Source organism: Marmota marmota, unplaced genomic scaffold (genome assembly GCF_001458135.2).
Source record: "Marmota marmota marmota unplaced genomic scaffold, marMar, whole genome shotgun sequence".
NCBI lineage: Eukaryota > Metazoa > Chordata > Mammalia > Rodentia > Sciuridae > Marmota > Marmota marmota.
The window spans coordinates 14,842,601-14,859,435 of NW_026000037.1; the positions used below are offsets into that span (position 1 = coordinate 14,842,601).

The window sequence follows — 16,835 nt, forward strand, 5'->3', positions numbered from 1 at the left end:
CCCCCACCCTGCCTTAAAAGAGCATCCTGATCATTGCATTCTCTAGTTCTAGTACAATTTTGTCTCCCTTCACTCTTTTTTTTTTCTTTCTTAAGGCAGTTAGTTATATGATTAATCTTATTAGCCTTATTTGTTATGAAAAGTTCTTAAATGCAAAGCATTGTGCTAAAATATTGTGAGGATGTAGAACAGAAAACATGATCCCTTCCAAAGATTTTATATACCATGATGTAGTTTTGTACACAAACTACTTTCAAACTTCTTTCCTTATTTATATAGGGACCATTTTGAGGGGGGCACTCTTAACATGTGTAATACCTAATCATTTGAATTCTCTTCCCCTATTCCTCACTTTTTAAAGATGATGGAAAGGAGGAACCACCAACTACATTACTTTGGGTCCAGTACTACTTGGCACAACATTATGACAAAATTGGTCAGCCATCTATTGCTCTGGAATACATAAATACTGCTATTGAAAGTACACCTACATTGATAGAACTTTTTCTTGTGAAAGCTAAAATCTATAAGGTAAAAATCTTTCCTTTTTCCTTTAAGGTAATGATATTAGTCATAATTTTTTCTGTATTTTATAGATTCTAAATGTAAGAAAAATGACATCATACAAAACATGGAATAAGAAGTCTATTTCTTAGTCTGATTATGTTTATAATGTGGCCATGCTTTTTTGATCCTTCATCTATGTCTATATACATATACATACATAAGGCCATTCATATGTATTTTATAGGTATGTACTACATATGTGTGCGTATATATATTTCTCATTCACACATATCTGGTTTATTCTCTTGGTTTGGGGGATTAAAAGTATATGTAATCCAAGGGTAATTTTATTTGCTAATAAAGTATGTGATTACAGTAACTGTTAATTATGGTCACCCCTCGGTATGTATAAATGAAGTGAAACAGTGAAGATTTTATTATGAATTCTACATATTATCTTTTCTGATTTGCCTTCTGGGCTCTGCTTATGAATTTTCAGTCTTATTATGATTAGCACCTTAAAGTTGGTTCTTCTTTCTATTGCAAATACAATTTCATAAATCAAAGTTTTTGAGAGTGGTTATAAACTAATAGTTTATTTAGCAGGAAATTAAGTAATTAATTGTAAATTGCTATTTTGGTGGGGGTAGGCAGTATTAGAAATCAAATACAGGGTCTTACACACTCTAGGCAAGCACTCTGCCATTACATGGTATTTCTAACCCTTTTAAAGCCCAGGTTTTGTTCATCAGGTTTTGTGGCTTTGCCAAATGGACTGGCTGGGTGGATTAGAATCAGGATCATTGGGAGAATGTCCATTAATGTTCTAAACAATAATGCTTATCTGTGGTTTCTTTGTTGTGGAAATTGGCTATTAATTTCCATCTTAGGACTTTTAAGTTGGTATATATAAATTTTTATTTGGTTTAAAGACTTTTATTAATATTTATTCTTAGATTTTGACAGCTATTTTTGAGTATTGCTATGTGCTAGGATCTATATATATAATGGGACTAACAGTAAATAAAATAGTTAAAACCAGACTCTCTGTCAGAGAGCATGCATTTTAGATGGCCAGAAAGATACTGGAACTTAGATTATAGAGGAAAACATGCTTGTATATTGAATAGCATCTTTTGAGCTGTGAAAATCTTTTTTTTTCCCTTCATTTGTTTATTTTCATTACTTATTAACAGGTAACAAATTACCTGCACAGTAAAATGAGTGTACTTATTGGTTTATTTTGCTTTTGTACCTTGTAAGCATGCTGGAAATATTAAAGAAGCTGCAAGGTGGATGGATGAAGCTCAGGCCTTGGACACAGCAGATAGATTCATCAACTCTAAGTGTGCAAAGTATATGCTAAAAGCCAATCTGATTAAAGAGGCTGAAGAAATGTGCTCAAAGTTTACAAGGGTTTGTACAACTTATGTTCTTATTTATGAATAAAGAGGACTTGAGCCAGTTTATATTCATACTGTCTCCTTTATAAATTTTGTTTTTAATATTTTCATCAGCAAAATAGTCCAGATTTTAATTAGATTATTATATTAGAAGACATTTAAAACAATGTCAGTATAAAACATTTTCTTTTTACATAGTTGTATGATGGATTTTTAAATTCTGGTTTATATTAGTATATATCTAGAGAAACTTTTTAGGGGTTAAGAGAATTAGTATCTATTGAATATTTGCTGTGTACTGGTGTTCTTTTTCTTATGCTAATCTCTGCTGCACAATTAACGTAAACCTTTTATTTAATCATTTGAAAATCTATTATTTTTAGTGATTAAAAAGTAATTTCATTTTCTTTCACATATGAACTATTCCTTTTTACCCTGAGATTTTGAGTATAGATCCAGCAAATTGTTTTGAAAGAACTCATATCAGTTGATTATCTTTTTCCTTTTTAAATCTTGTGATGAATGGTGTATTTGGTAAGAAATGGTCTTGATATGTGTGATTTTTCATGTAGGAAGGAACATCAGCAGTTGAGAATTTGAATGAAATGCAATGCATGTGGTTCCAGACAGAATGTGCCCAGGCATATAAAGCAATGAATAAATTTGGTGAAGCACTTAAGAAATGTCATGAAATTGAGAGAGTAAGTACCTTATTTATCTTTTTATTCTGTCAGACATTGAAAGCTTTTTTGGGAAATCTAGTTTTTTTCCTCTTCTATTTATAATTCATAATAGGTAATTCACTGTTTTCAGTTTTTGTAATAGAAGAATTATATGCTTTGTTTTTAGCTAACTTGTGTATGGTATTTTTCTTGTAAGAACTCTTTTTTAAAAATTTTATGTTATTGTATCTTAGCTGTTTTTAGGTTTTGTTTTTAATCTATCTTTGGAATTGCTGCTGCTGCTTCAGTAGTACATAATAGTTCATTAACTAATCCTAGAATCCCGTTTTTTGTGGGGTTGATTTGTGATGGCCAGCAGTATATTCTTGATAATATCCAAGCTTCACAACCCTTTTACAATACGTCTGTAGCATGTGCAGTTCTTTATTTTTTGACAAAGTCTTTGTTTTCTTAGTCTTCTTCACTTTAGATTCATTTCTATCACTAGTAATAGGTTTTGTTTTTATGTGTGTTTTTCACAGATAAAAATAGTTTATATAATTCACATTTATAATATTGTCAAGCACAGAATCCCATTGCTTGGTTGAAAGGTGGAAGTTGATGATTGTCTGGCTTACTAGCTAGCTGATTTATCTCCTATATACCAGCATTAAACTACATAGGGTTCAGATTTATACCCTCAGAAAAGAGTATTTTTACCAAATGCTACATATAATAATCCTTTACAGATTGTTCTAAATTGTCTAATGAGAGTCTACTGTACTGAACCATTATATATATATATATATACATAATCATATTTTTAGTTACATCTTTTTAAAAATTTTTTTTGTAGTTGTAGATGGACAGAATGCCATTATTTTATTTGTTTATTTATATGTGGTGCTAAGGATCGAACCCAGTGCCTCACACATGCTAGGCAAGCACTCTTCCACTGAGCTACAGCCCCAGCCCCCATCTTTCATATTAATCAGTTATGGTTGGTTTGTCAGAATGACTTTACTTAAATCTGATTAAGGCAGGAATAAATTGTGTGTGTGTGTGTGTAAATAAAAGCATTGTGCTTTTCTTTTATTCAGCAGTTATCAGTGCTTGCTGTATATCATATCCTTTGCTAGGTGATGACCAACTATATTTGCTTATTTGATATGTAAAATATTTTATTTATGCAAAATATTTATATTGAATGGTTGTAATTTTTTGTATATTTTTGACTTAAGTTTTCATTCCAAAGAAACAAGTAATTCCAAGGCTTTGACTTTATAGTTTTCTTAGACATTGCAATACTTCAGTGTAATAATAAAAAGGTAATTTTGTTAGCATTTTATAGAAATCACTGACGACCAGTTTGACTTTCATACATACTGTATGAGGAAGATTACCCTTAGATCATATGTGGACTTATTAAAACTAGAAGATGTACTTCGACAGCATCCGTTTTACTTCAAGGCAGCAAGAATTGCTATAGAGATCTATTTGAAGCTTCATGACAACCCCCTTACAGATGAAAATAAGGAGCATGAAGCTGACACAGGTATAACATTCAAAGACTTCTTTTTATTGGCTCTGGTGTGTGTGTGTGTGTGTGTGTGTATTTATTTGTGTCTTGAGTAATATAGTTTTTTCTCAGCTTTTTATTGAACATCTTCTGGGAATATGTTTTACACAGTTAGAGAACAATAGATATTTTGTGAATTTCTCTAAGCAATAGAAGATAAATACTGCTTACTTTCAAAATAAGTAGGGATTTAATTATAAATAGTCTTTAACATTTAAGTTTTAATTTCACATTTAATATCTGTTTTACCCAGCTAATTACTTTATAGTACTATAAATTTCTAACTACATAATTAGTGTGGGACTCTGTTAGTGTTGGCTGTTAGTGTAATTCCTCTTTTTAATAGTAATTTATAATTAACCTACTGAGACCATTATTCTTTATTATCTGCCACTGCAGATAAAAAGCAGATAATAGGGGCTGGGGTATGGCTCAGTGGTAGAGCGCTTGCCTAGCACGTGTGAGGCCCTGGATTTGATCCTCAGCACCATATAAAAATAAATAAAATAAAGTTATTTTTAAAAAGCAGATAATAAAGAATAGTTCAAATTCATGTTGCAGTCTTGTTTTGATTATTAAAAAGTGTTTTTTTTAGCTGGACATGGTGGTGCATGCCTGTAATCCCAGCAGCTTGGGAGACTAAGGAAAGAGGATCTCAAGTTCAAAGCCAGCCTCAGCAAAAGTGAGGCGCTAAGCAACTCGGTGAGACCTTGTCTCTAAATAAAATACAAAATAGTGCTGGGGATGTGGCTCAGATCGCATGCCCCTGAGTTCAATCCCAGGTTACCACCCCCACCCCAAAAAAAATTTTAGAGAAGAAAAGGTTTATTTTGGTTCAGTTTCAAAGGTCTCAGTCCATAGTTGGCCAACTCTGTTGCTCAGGGGCCATCATGAGACAGAACATCATGGCAGATGAGTGTGGCAAAGGAAAGTTGCTCAGCTCATGGCAACCAGAAAGAAGGGAAAGTGTAGGAGACAGAGGAAGAGGGCAGGGATAGATATAGTCCTAATGTCCCCTGGTGACCTACTTTCTCCAGCCATACCCCACCTGATTATAGATCCCATCCAGTAGTTAATCTACTGATGAGGTACATCCCTCAGGATCCCATCATTAACACCTCTGAAATTTGCTGCATCGTCTAAAACACGGACTTTTGCAGGGCTATTGCAGATGCAAACAATAACACCTATGACTTGTAATGCTGGAAATACTTAACATCTTGCCCATGGCAGAAAAAGTTTGCTGACCCTTGGTATAGCATAATAGAAAAAACTTAACTTCAGAGTCAGTAGATTTAAATTTTTGCTCTGCCTTTTATATTGCTCCATGTTGTCATTTTTCAAAACTGAAACCTCTGTTTTCTCATGCAGTCATCCTGCAGTACCCTCAGAGGATTGTTTGCAGGACCCTCTTTGGATACCGAAATCAATAGATGCTCAAGTCCATTTTATAAAATGGCACAGTATTTGCAGTTAACCTACTATGCATATCTATCAATACACTTTAAATCATCTATAGATTGCTTATAATACCTACTATGTTGTAAGTGCTATATAAATGGTTGTATTGTTTAGGGAATACTGGTGAGAAAAAAATGTCTGAACATGTTTAATACCAACAGAATTTCTCCCCCAAATATTTTTTGTTTTGAGGTTGGGTGATTCTGCATGCAGTGCAGATGCAGAACCTACAGAAACATTTTACACTCTAATCCATGAGAATATTACATTATGTATGGTAGCATGTAGCAAGGATCCAAGTGGTATAGCAGTTACTTTTGGTTTTAGTTTTTAAATTTTTGGGGCCCGGTACTGAACCCCAGGGGCACCTAACCACTAAATCCCTAGCCTTTTTTTTTTTTTAAAGGGAGGGGGGGGGAGAGAATTTTTTTTAATATTTATTTTTTAGTTTTTCGGCGAACACAACATCTTTGTTTTGTATGTGGTGCTGAGGATCGAACCTGGGCTGCACGCATGCCAGGCGAGCGTGCTACCGCTTGAGCCACATCCCCAGCCCCGCTAGCCTTTAAAAAAAAAAAAAAAATTATTATTTTGAGACAGGGTCTCACTGAGTTGCTTAGGACCTAAGTTGCTGAGACTGCCTTTGAACTTGAGATACTCCTACCTCAGCCTTCCAAGCTGCTGGGATTATAGGCACGCACCACTGCCCTTGTTGCAGTTATTCTATACATCATTGAAAAGACAGCTCTTATATGGTCATAATCTTGTGTTTCCAGAAAGTAATTTTTTGCTGCTTGTTTGAAATATTCCTTTTTTACTATTAAGGGATGTTTTTTTTACCAGGAAAAAGAGCAATAGGTATGTAATTATTATTGGTGGTTGCATATTATTTATTGCTGGATAATAAATCTATCTCCAAATCTAGCATCTTAATTGTTTCTGTGAGTCAGGAATTCAGAAGCATCTAAATGGTTCTAGCTTAGGGTCTCTTATGAAGTTATAGCTAAAAGTTGGGCTGCGCCTGCAGTCTCATGAAGACTTGACTAGGACTGAAAGAAAGGTACATTTCCTAGGTAGCTCACTCCCAGGGTTGTTGGCATTCTTTAGTCTTGTAGTCTCTCCATAGGTTTCTAGAGTTCCTCAAGAGGTGGTAGCATCACAAGAGAATGAAGAGCATGAAGCCACAGTACCTTTAAAACATTCTGTTTTCATCTTGTTACTTCCTTTACACCCTAATTGGTTGACAGGGAGTCACCAAGTTTAACCTGTGCTTGTTAAAGAATTTGTGAATATATTATATATATGCAAAATATAGTTAGTCCTCCCAATGCCATTAGAAGTGTTATCCCATTGCAGCATTAGTTTAAAATCTAGAATGTTATCATAGGAATCAGGTAAGAGTGCTGATGTAGCTTTTCTACTATAGCTTTTCAAATATAGTTCTTGACATGTAATTCTGTGAACTAAAGAGACAGTTATCACCAGCTATATACCTGGTACAAAATGTTGGGACAGTCACAGGACTCCCATGGTGCACATTCTTAAAAGGCCCACAGAATTTACTGTTTCATGTCAATTCTCAAGTCCAGCTGGGCACAGATCAATAGTTTCTTGATTAGACTAAAGACGGAGGACTGATTTTCTATGGCTCTTGGATATAACTCTTGCTCTCTGTGTTCTTGGTTCCACCTTCTTAGTCATCCTTGCTTTTGCTTGAAAGGTGACATTGTTTGCAACTGAATATTTTTTCCATTTGCTTCCTGCCCTTATAATTTTGGGTTTGTAAAGGCCAGTGTGATTTTGTACTCTTTATTTTTTTCAACCAAATTTTGGTATGCTTCTGTCTATGGAATTTTCTTAAGACCATTAAAGCTCTTTTTGTGAATTTTATTGGAATCCACATATACCTTGCATCTTCAAGTTCCTTACAAGTTTTGTTTGATTGAGAGGTTCCTGTTGAGTCATGCCTTAAAAACTTTTTGGAGAACTTTCTTCAGGTTGACTATTATTCTAAGGCACCCACTTTCTGAGTTCTGGGTCTTAAAAGATTTTATAGCCAATATTTTGACTTTCTCTCTTGGCATGTGTTTTCCTGACAATGACTTGGATTTGATCTTTGCTTTTTAGCCATTTCTGAAGAGATTTTTATGAAAATTTTCAAAACCGGCAAATCCCTGATTCTTCCATTAGTTGCTTTCTTATCTTGCATTTTACTCTAAGCAGAACTGTAATCAGGTGCTACAATTTAACACTTTGCCTGAAAAATCACCTTAGCTGGATCATCAGTTTATTTTACAACATTTGCTAAACTTTTTGCCACTTACACTTTAAATCTTTATCTGCAGTCCCCTCAACGCTGACTTCTATTAATAGGCTAAAACTCTTCAAACTTTCATTGAAGTTCATTTAAGTCCACTTTTCCCTGCTTCCTGGTTCCAAAGTTATTATCACATTTTAGGTTTTTGTTATAGCACTGTTCTACTTCTGCATACCAGCATCCTCTTTGGTTATCTAATGCTGCAAAATACATTAGTCAAAAATTTTATATGGCATGGTTATCATCTGACAGTTTCTGTGGTTCAGGAATTCAGAAGTCACATTAGCCATATGGCTCTGAAGAATCAGGGTCTAATATTAAGGAGATTGAAGTCAAGATGTTAGCCAGAGCAGTTAAGGATTGAGTTGGGTTGGAAGACCTGCTCCCAGCCTAGCTTACTCTTGTAGTCTTCAGTTCTTGGCCACTGTGTCTTTCTATAAGGTAGATTGGGCTTACTTACCACATGGCAGCTGGCTTCCTTGGAGTGATGCACAAACAAGGAAGATTTACAATGCTTTTTTTTTTTTTTTTAATCTTAGGTTATTACATACCTTCATTTCTAGTACATTCTTCTTATAAGTGAATCATTATTGTAAAACCTATGTCCAAGTGAGGGGAAGGAAATAGGCTCTGCATTTAAAAAAATTTTTAAAAAAGAATTTATTAGTTGTTGATGTTCCTTTATTTTATTTATTTATATGTAGTGCTGAGAATCGAACCCAGTGCCTCACCCATGCAAGGCAAGTGCTCTACCAGTGAGCCACAACCCCAGTCCCATAGCCTCTGCATTTTGAAGGAAAGAATTTTGTAGGCATAATTTGAAATCAGTGTAGTATCTTTTGGAATGAAATTTTTCAGTATTAACAAGTGTTAACCAAATAAACACTGAGCATGTAGTTTTCACATTTGTTGCATGAAATCTAAACAATATACATTTTTCACTTTACTATATTTATTTGTCCGTGTTTTATTATTCCTTTGAGACATTCTGAACTTTGTACCTGTAGAGAGATTATGAATTTTCAGTGTAAAAATTTAAGTTATCATAAAGTTATTCATTTATTCTGTCTTAACAAATCTTTTGAGTGTTTTCTGTATGCTCAACTTGCTGCTAGGCCTTGAGAATATATAGAGTATGAGTAAAGTGGCATCTCGTCCCCAAGGAGCCCACATCTATAAAGAGACAATGTATAAGATATTGTGATGAACAGAATATATGAAGTATAATACAAAGCAGAGTATAATATAGCAGAGTACAATATAATAAAGCCATAGAGATAGCTGCAACAACTCTTTTATGTTCAAGAATTGCAAATAGTTTATTATTGCTGGAGGAACTGGTGTGCTTTGCCTTGTTGCATGTTTATATGTATAACCCATGTAGTTAAAAAAAAAAAATTCCGAAGAGGTTACCTGTTTTTGCTATATTACGTGGAACCATAAAAAGGCTAGGTGTATGTAGGCACATTTACATGTGTTGCATTCTTTTATAGGAGTTTGGGAATAGTAAAAAGTATAGGTTGATAATTATTAGTCTGATTAACATGCTTTTAATTTCATTAACACTTACTGCCTATAGCGAACATGTCTGATAAAGAGCTAAAGAAGCTACGTAACAAACAAAGAAGAGCTCAAAAAAAAGCCCAGATAGAAGAGGAGAAAAAAAATGCAGAAAAAGAAAAGCAGCAGAGAAATCAGAAAAAGAAGAAGGATGATGATGATGAGGAAATTGGAGGGCCAAAAGAAGAACTTATCCCAGAGAAACTGGCTAAGGTAATTAGTAATAGATTTTTTCACAATTGAGTGAAATTTGATGGCCAGCTGTTGTCACTTTTATACTGTCTTATTTGCCCAATGTTATCAATATTAGAGACAAAAATCATGCTCATTTTTTAACTTTCTCTCATTAATAAATATATGTATATATATTTTAAAAATCATATTTCATTTTTAAAACTTGAAATAATGAACCTAGGTCCAGAGTAATTAGTGTGGTTGGTATGGTGGAAAAAGTTATCACTTTTGAGTCATTGTGATCTGGGTCCAGATATCAGCTCTTATACTTCTGTGTGCCCTTGGATACTTCATCAAATCTTTCTGATGGTATTCTCATCTGTAAAATGGCAATAAGTCCTTACTAGGACGTGAGAAAATATATATGTAGAGCATCTAGGGTCTTTACAAGTGGTAAAATGAAAGTTTTTTTGTATCTAGGCATGTCAGAACAAAATACCTATAGAATATGTTTTTGATGGCTTTGTTTGGAAGGAGTGTATTCTTGCCTGTTATGCACATAGAACAGGCATTTTGGAGAAAATTAGCCTAATAGCATCCATACCCCATTGTGGTAGCAGTGTCAGATTACTCTAAGCTATCATAACAAGGAGTGGCATTGTAGGCTATTTTAAAAATTGCTTGCTGTATCTGGGTTTAGCTTTTTTTATCTGGTCCTATATTTCAGTATTGTTACATGCGGCAAATTGTGTCACCGGTTCATGATAACATATAAAATAAAATGAAAGCATTTTTATGTTAGCAGCTATATTATTCATTCATTCATCTATCTACCTATTTATTTATTTATTATTTTAGTTGTAATTGGACACAGTACCTTTGTTTTATTTATTTTTATGTGGTGCTGAGGATTGAACCCAGCACTTTGCACGTGCTAGGTGAGCATTCTACTGCTGAGCCATCACCCCAGCCCAGCAGAAATATCATTTAAAAAGAAGAAAGGAAGAATTGAGAAGGGATTTAGTTAATGAGTTTTATGTGGTGCTGAGGATCGAACCCAGGGCCTCACTTGTACTAGGCAAATGCTCTACCGCTGAGCCACAACCCCAGCTCAGTAGTTGGTATTTCTGAATTCTCTCATGTACTACCCATCTTATGTTCCTTTTTACATCTTCCTTTGTAGAGTTTAATCATTTTAAACATTTTGTTGCTATGCTGTGAGAGTAGTGAATAGAGACTACTGTACAACATGTCTTGACATGGGATTTCAAGTCACTTTGTAAATTTAAAAATTGTATATGATGAAGAGTGTCTTTGCAAAAGATGTCCTAAATTGCCAATCAAGTACACTGTAGTCTTTGGTGAATTTAAGTCTTTGCAACTGCGTGCAGTATTATTTATTTATTTAATTATTATTTTTTTTCAAAGAGTGACATAGAACAATATGCATAACATTTGCAACTCTATCCAATATTTGACTCAGTGAACATGGGACCATAGTTGAACAGGAGGAAGGCACAACTGCTGTTCGTTAAATCTGTCTCAGTTCTTATGTGCAGCAGTCTTCCTATAGTGATTGTGATTTTTGGTACTTAAAGACACTGTTTTCATACACATATGCAACTAATATTATTTTTTATCTTTTTAAAAAAATTTTTTTGTAGTTGTAGATGGACAGAATGCCTTTATTTTACTTGAGGATCAAACCCAGTGCTAGGCAAGCTTTCTACCACTGAACTACAGCCCCTGCCCTTTTTTTTTCTTTTTTTAATCTTTTGACTACTGTTTTTCCTCTTAAGCACCAATTTTAGAAGCTCATTCTTGTTTGTATGTTTTCATTTATGTATAACCCTGTACTTAATATGTGTGTTTAAAGATGGAATATAGTTTTGTTGTGATTGGGTATGTATATTTAAACAATTAAATTTGACCTGATGAAATCTTCCCTGTGAAAGACGCACAGAAACTGAGACTGTATGTGGGAACAACAGACCCCAGCCAGGTCTCCTTTGGAGACATATGTTCTTATTTATTAGAATTACAGACATAATTTGTTTTCTCCCTCTCAATTGCTTGATTTTACTACATACTGATGCTTGTATAGATTTACCTTCCTCTGTTCCTTGTTGTTTTTCATCTTTTTTTTTTTTTTTTAATATTTTAAAGTTGTTGATGGACCTTTATTTGTTTGTGGTGCCGAGACTCGAACCCAATGCCAGGCAAGTGTGCTACCACTGAGCCACAACCCTAGCCTCTGTTTTCTATTTTTAATAGTAGTTCTATCACCCTGAGAGTAAATGATCCTGGTTAACATACTGGCCCTCAGTTCAGACTGTACCCCCACGTACATGAAAAATTTGTTAGAACTGATTGGCATTTTCAGTTTTCATTCTTTGCCTTTCCAGGGAAGAAACATTTTCTTCCCTGTGTTTCACAAATTGAAACCCAATAGAATATAGTATCATGGGAACAAGAAGCGAAATATTTAAAACTGTGCGAGAAAAGCACATGTATAAGGACCACATTTTCTCTTCTACCCTTTGGTTCTGGACTCTGTAGTTATTAGAGAGACAGTTCCATATATAAAGTTTGTTTCTGGTTTGGAACACGTATCCTTCAAAATAACACCATTCAGCAATGGTAGCTGGGGTTTTAATGGATAGCCTTACTGTCCTATAAGGCTGACTGCTCTACATGAAAAGCCAGGGTGAATCCCAGAGAGATTACTTTATTGCTAAATTTGTTTTAATTCTGTGGAGTAATTTCCTTGGTGAGAACTTATATTGGTAAAACCACAGATATTCTATTGGCAGAAGCCTGTTGGATAGATAATGGCAAATCCATTTTCCATTGAGAGTAAATTGTTACTGCTTCTTTGAGAGAAGAATTTAGTCTGATAAATATGACATTGTTCTCCATCCCACCCCAGTGTGCAGGAATTAACTTGTCTTTATACTCAGTCTGGGAATATAACAGTAGCATGATCATGGGGTAAATATTACACCTGCTTAGTAATGATTACATGAACATGGCATTTATGTGATTAGTAATGGATGGTAGGGGCAGAATTGTATAAAGTCTTTAGATTTCATCTCCATTAGTATGGCATGTAAATAAAGTGATTTTTCTATAGAATTTGTAGTAAAACAAAGCAAGACAGCATGGATAGTATACTCTTCTGAATATCTTGATTATAAAGAACATTTACTTATTCTGTAATGTTGCTGACAATTTTCTTCATACTCCTTTTCTTTTGATGCTATTTTACATCCATTGTCTTTTTTCTTTTGGCTGTTGTTTTTCCCTGGTTGTTCTTCTATTTTATCCACTTCTTTTTTTTTAATATTTATTTTTTTATGTGTAGGTGGACACAACACAATGCCTTTATTTTTATGTGGTGCTGAGGATGGAACCTGGGTCCCGCCCGTGCTAGGCAAACGCTCTACCGCTGAGCTACAACCCCAGCCCTATCCACTTATTTTTTGATAGTTTCTATCCAGAGATAATATGACATCTGTAGTTAAAAATCAGCAAGAGTTCTAGAGTTAAAGTAGAATACTTTGCTAGCATGCGTGAGACCCTGGGTTTGATCCCTAGTACTCACACACACACACAGTTGTAGAGTTCAGAATCTCCTTTGTTTAGATTATGGGAAGTTAAAATATGACCGTATATTTCTGGGTGATTGGTAAGTGAGGTTCTCCCCCCACCCCCATATTTTTAACAGAATAAAGTCTCATTCTCCAAGAATCTTTTTTTACATTTGTATAATATCTTTTATTTTTGTTAGGTTGAAACTCCATTGGAAGAAGCTATTAAATTCTTAACACCATTGAAGAACTTGGTGAAGAACAAGATAGAAACTCATCTTTTTGCCTTTGAAATTTACTTTAGGAAAGGTAGGCATTTACCTTGTTGTGGCCCTGATAAAACTGATCACTGTTTTTCTTAGGTATAGAGAGACACTTCAGATAGCTTTACCTTTGTAGGCTTTTTTTGGACAAATGATTGTAGCATCCTTACAGAAATGCCATCCATGTGCAGGATGTTGTGGGGAATGACAATGATATAGTTACCATTACGAAGACATTAAAATCAACAATAGATAATATAGATAAACTAGGTTTAAGGTCAAATATGTGGTTCAGTGAAATAGCTGATGATTGGGTAAAATCAGCTATTGTATATAATGCTCAGAATAGTGTTTATCCCATAGTAAGCATCAAATAAATGTTACCTGTTATTAGCTATTGTTATAAATAGAAGATATTTTGGGTTGGATCTTGAAGGATGAATCGTGTTCAAAGTGAAAGATACATAGAAGGGAAGAGTACCCATTAAGAAAACCCAGGAGTGTATGAATATGTTGATGTTGTCTATATAGCTTTGGAGCAAGGTAAAAGATAAGGGTCCTGGTTTTTAGACTCAGAATGCTGAGACTATATACAGTAGATAATAGGGTTTTATTGTACAGAATTGATGTAATCCAACTGCTTCATTAAAAACTCCATTGGAAGAAGCTATTAAATGCTAAGAGTCAGCCAAGTATATGATGCATGGCATTTTTGGTTGAAAGGTGACGCCAGCTAGCCATTGAGATGATATGATTATGTTAAGATTTGCATTCATATGGATATTGGACTCCTGCTGTTCACCTTGGCCTGCTACAGGACTCCTGGAGAGTTCCCATTGGTTGGGGAAGTACAGTAGGAGAGAGTTCCGGAGGAAGAACTTCCTCTGGGGGTTCTCTTCCCGGGGCGTACAGAACATTGGCGGCAGTTTCAAAAAATAAAGTTTGTTCCTGCTTGAGTGGCTCGTGATTTTGTGCCTAGCCAGACTGCGGCAATTAAATTTATCTCAAGGTGATGCATTTTGAAGAAGAACTTTTATTAATGAAGACAGGAGGTTGTTATATCAGAAAAGTAAATTGTTGAAAAGCCAGGCTTGACAGGGTATGCCTTTTTATGTCCCTGCTACTTGGAAGGCTGGCACAAGAGGATCACTTGAACCCAGAAATTGGAGGCCAGCCTGGGCAATTTATTAGACATTTAATTTTATTTTTTTTAATTAAGTTCTTGGGGAAAAGTTGCTACATGATAACAGATTTTTTTTTTTTGTCCTGAGGATTGAACTCAGGGGTGTTTAACCGCTGAGTCACATCCCCAGCTCTTTTTATATTTTATTTTGAGACAGGGTCTCGCTGAGTTGTTGGGATTGCAGGCATGTGCCATTTGCCCAGGCATAATACAGTTTTGAAATAGGATATAGAAAACTTACTATTGATTGGAAGAAACAGAGAAGAAATCAAAAGATAATAGATATGGTCTCTTGATAAAAATTTTGATTTTCCAAATATGTTTTTTACTATATTTTCTATTTTTCATAGTGATTATAAATTAGAACATAAATTTAATAAATAGCAATATTCAAACTTTTAACATTTAATACAGCTCTCCTCTTTATAAATGTTCTTAGATGTGCTGAGCACAGTGGAGTATGCATATTATTCCAGCAACTCAGGAGGCTAAGGCAGGAGGATAACAAGTTTGAGGATAGTCTCAGCAACTTAGCAAGGCCGTAAGCAACTTAATGAGACCCTATCTCTAAATTAAAAAGGGCTGGGGATGTGGTTCAGGGGTTAAGCACCTCTGAGTTCAACCCCTGGTACCAAAAAAAAAAAAAAGCCGGGGGTTATCAGATGGAACTCCAAAATATAAAGTACAAAAGCTGCTCTGCTTAAAGTGGGGAGGGATAATCTAAAGCCCTCACACAGTTTCTTGGCTGCGTGCTGACCTCAGAAAAGGAACCAATATTTGGAATCCACTGTAGTAGTGTGAAATGTGTAATGACAGAGCAGGGCTGTGTTTTAAGCTTCCTGAGTATTGTGGGGAACGGAAAAAGAATTGTCAGAAGAACTTGGAGTTTTGTACTTTGGGAAATGGTACCAATTAAAGAAGTCTCTACAAAAAAATGATTATAAAGACGACATGAAAGTAGGCTGAGTATTCAAGTGAAGATTTCCATTTAATAGGTGGAAAGGCTACTGAAGCTTGGGAAAGATAGAAGTTGAGAATGGGCACCTCATAGGGAAAAATTAGAAATTGACTGAAAATATAACCAAGGTGATCTCTAACCTATAGAGGTGGCAGAGAAATCAGGAAAGGAAAGGAAAGGAATAGTCAGGTAGAAGGTGAATCATTAATAAATTAATAGATCAAAAGAAGGACGTACATACATTTCTTTATTTTGATTAAAGAAAATTAGGAAATAGCTTCAAATTTTCTTTCTTTGTTTGTATGGCATTAATTCAAATATTTCTAAATGCTGTGACGGTTTTCTCTATTTTGTAAAACCTTTTTCTTAATATTATATGAAAAATATGTTGCTAATTGAAGAAAAATTGTTTGCTTTAGTCAGTTCAGTTGTGATGGAGTCTGAATTCATTTTTTCAGTTTGTAAGGTCTTGGCTCCCCACAGGAGGCAATTTATCAGATGTTTCTAAAACATATCTTTTTCTTTTTACAGAAAAATTTCTTTTGATGCTACAATCAGTAAAAAGGGCATTTGCTATTGATTCTAGTCATCCCTGGCTTCATGAGTGTATGATTCGACTCTTTAGTACTGGTATGTTTTTATTTTCCATTACTAAAATATTTGATTATAGTAGTTGATATTTTCTGTGTAAGTAATCTGTATAAGATTATCATAAATTCAGTCATTTAAAAACTTTTGTATATTAAGTTAGCTGAGGGGAAAGCAGGGCACTTTTCTTCGTAATAAAGGCATTTATTTTAGAGCTACAGATGTTATCTGATTTGGACATTGTTTTTTAGCCCAGGTATTTGAGACTCATTTTGGTTGTTTAAAAAAAAAAAAAGTCACATAAGTTGAAGTGTTAAATTATATTTCATTATATAAAGTACCTTACTAAATTGTTTTAAAATTGAAGGTTCTCTTTTAAATTGATTAGTTTTCTCCTTATTATCTCTTAAAGACTTCAATTTGTAAGAATTAGGTTTCCTTAGCACAATTAAGTCATAGATTGTTTTGTTACTTCAAACATGATCATCTGTGCCCTTGAAATATTTTGACAGTCAGATCAGTACATTCATTTTAGTGTGAAATAGAACCATGGAATTTTATAAACCCAAAAGTAGGTCCCCCCCCCCCCC

At 34.4% G+C, this 16,835-nt stretch overlaps 1 protein-coding gene across 3 annotated transcripts in view; it reads left to right on the forward strand.

Annotated features, from left to right (window-relative positions):
- The window catches only part of Naa15 (N-alpha-acetyltransferase 15, NatA auxiliary subunit), a 94,869-nt gene that overhangs the window by 63,874 nt on the left and 14,160 nt on the right, over window positions 1–16,835 (forward strand). For all 3 annotated transcript variants that reach the window (XM_048812078.1, XM_015479050.2, XM_048812080.1), the window contains 7 exons: window positions 362–531; window positions 1,771–1,923; window positions 2,483–2,611; window positions 3,914–4,127; window positions 9,509–9,702; window positions 13,454–13,562; window positions 16,189–16,287. In XM_048812078.1, coding sequence (XP_048668035.1) covers window positions 362–531; window positions 1,771–1,923; window positions 2,483–2,611; window positions 3,914–4,127; window positions 9,509–9,702; window positions 13,454–13,562; window positions 16,189–16,287 — 1,068 coding nt within the window. The remainder of the gene's footprint in view (window positions 1–361; window positions 532–1,770; window positions 1,924–2,482; window positions 2,612–3,913; window positions 4,128–9,508; window positions 9,703–13,453; window positions 13,563–16,188; window positions 16,288–16,835) is intronic.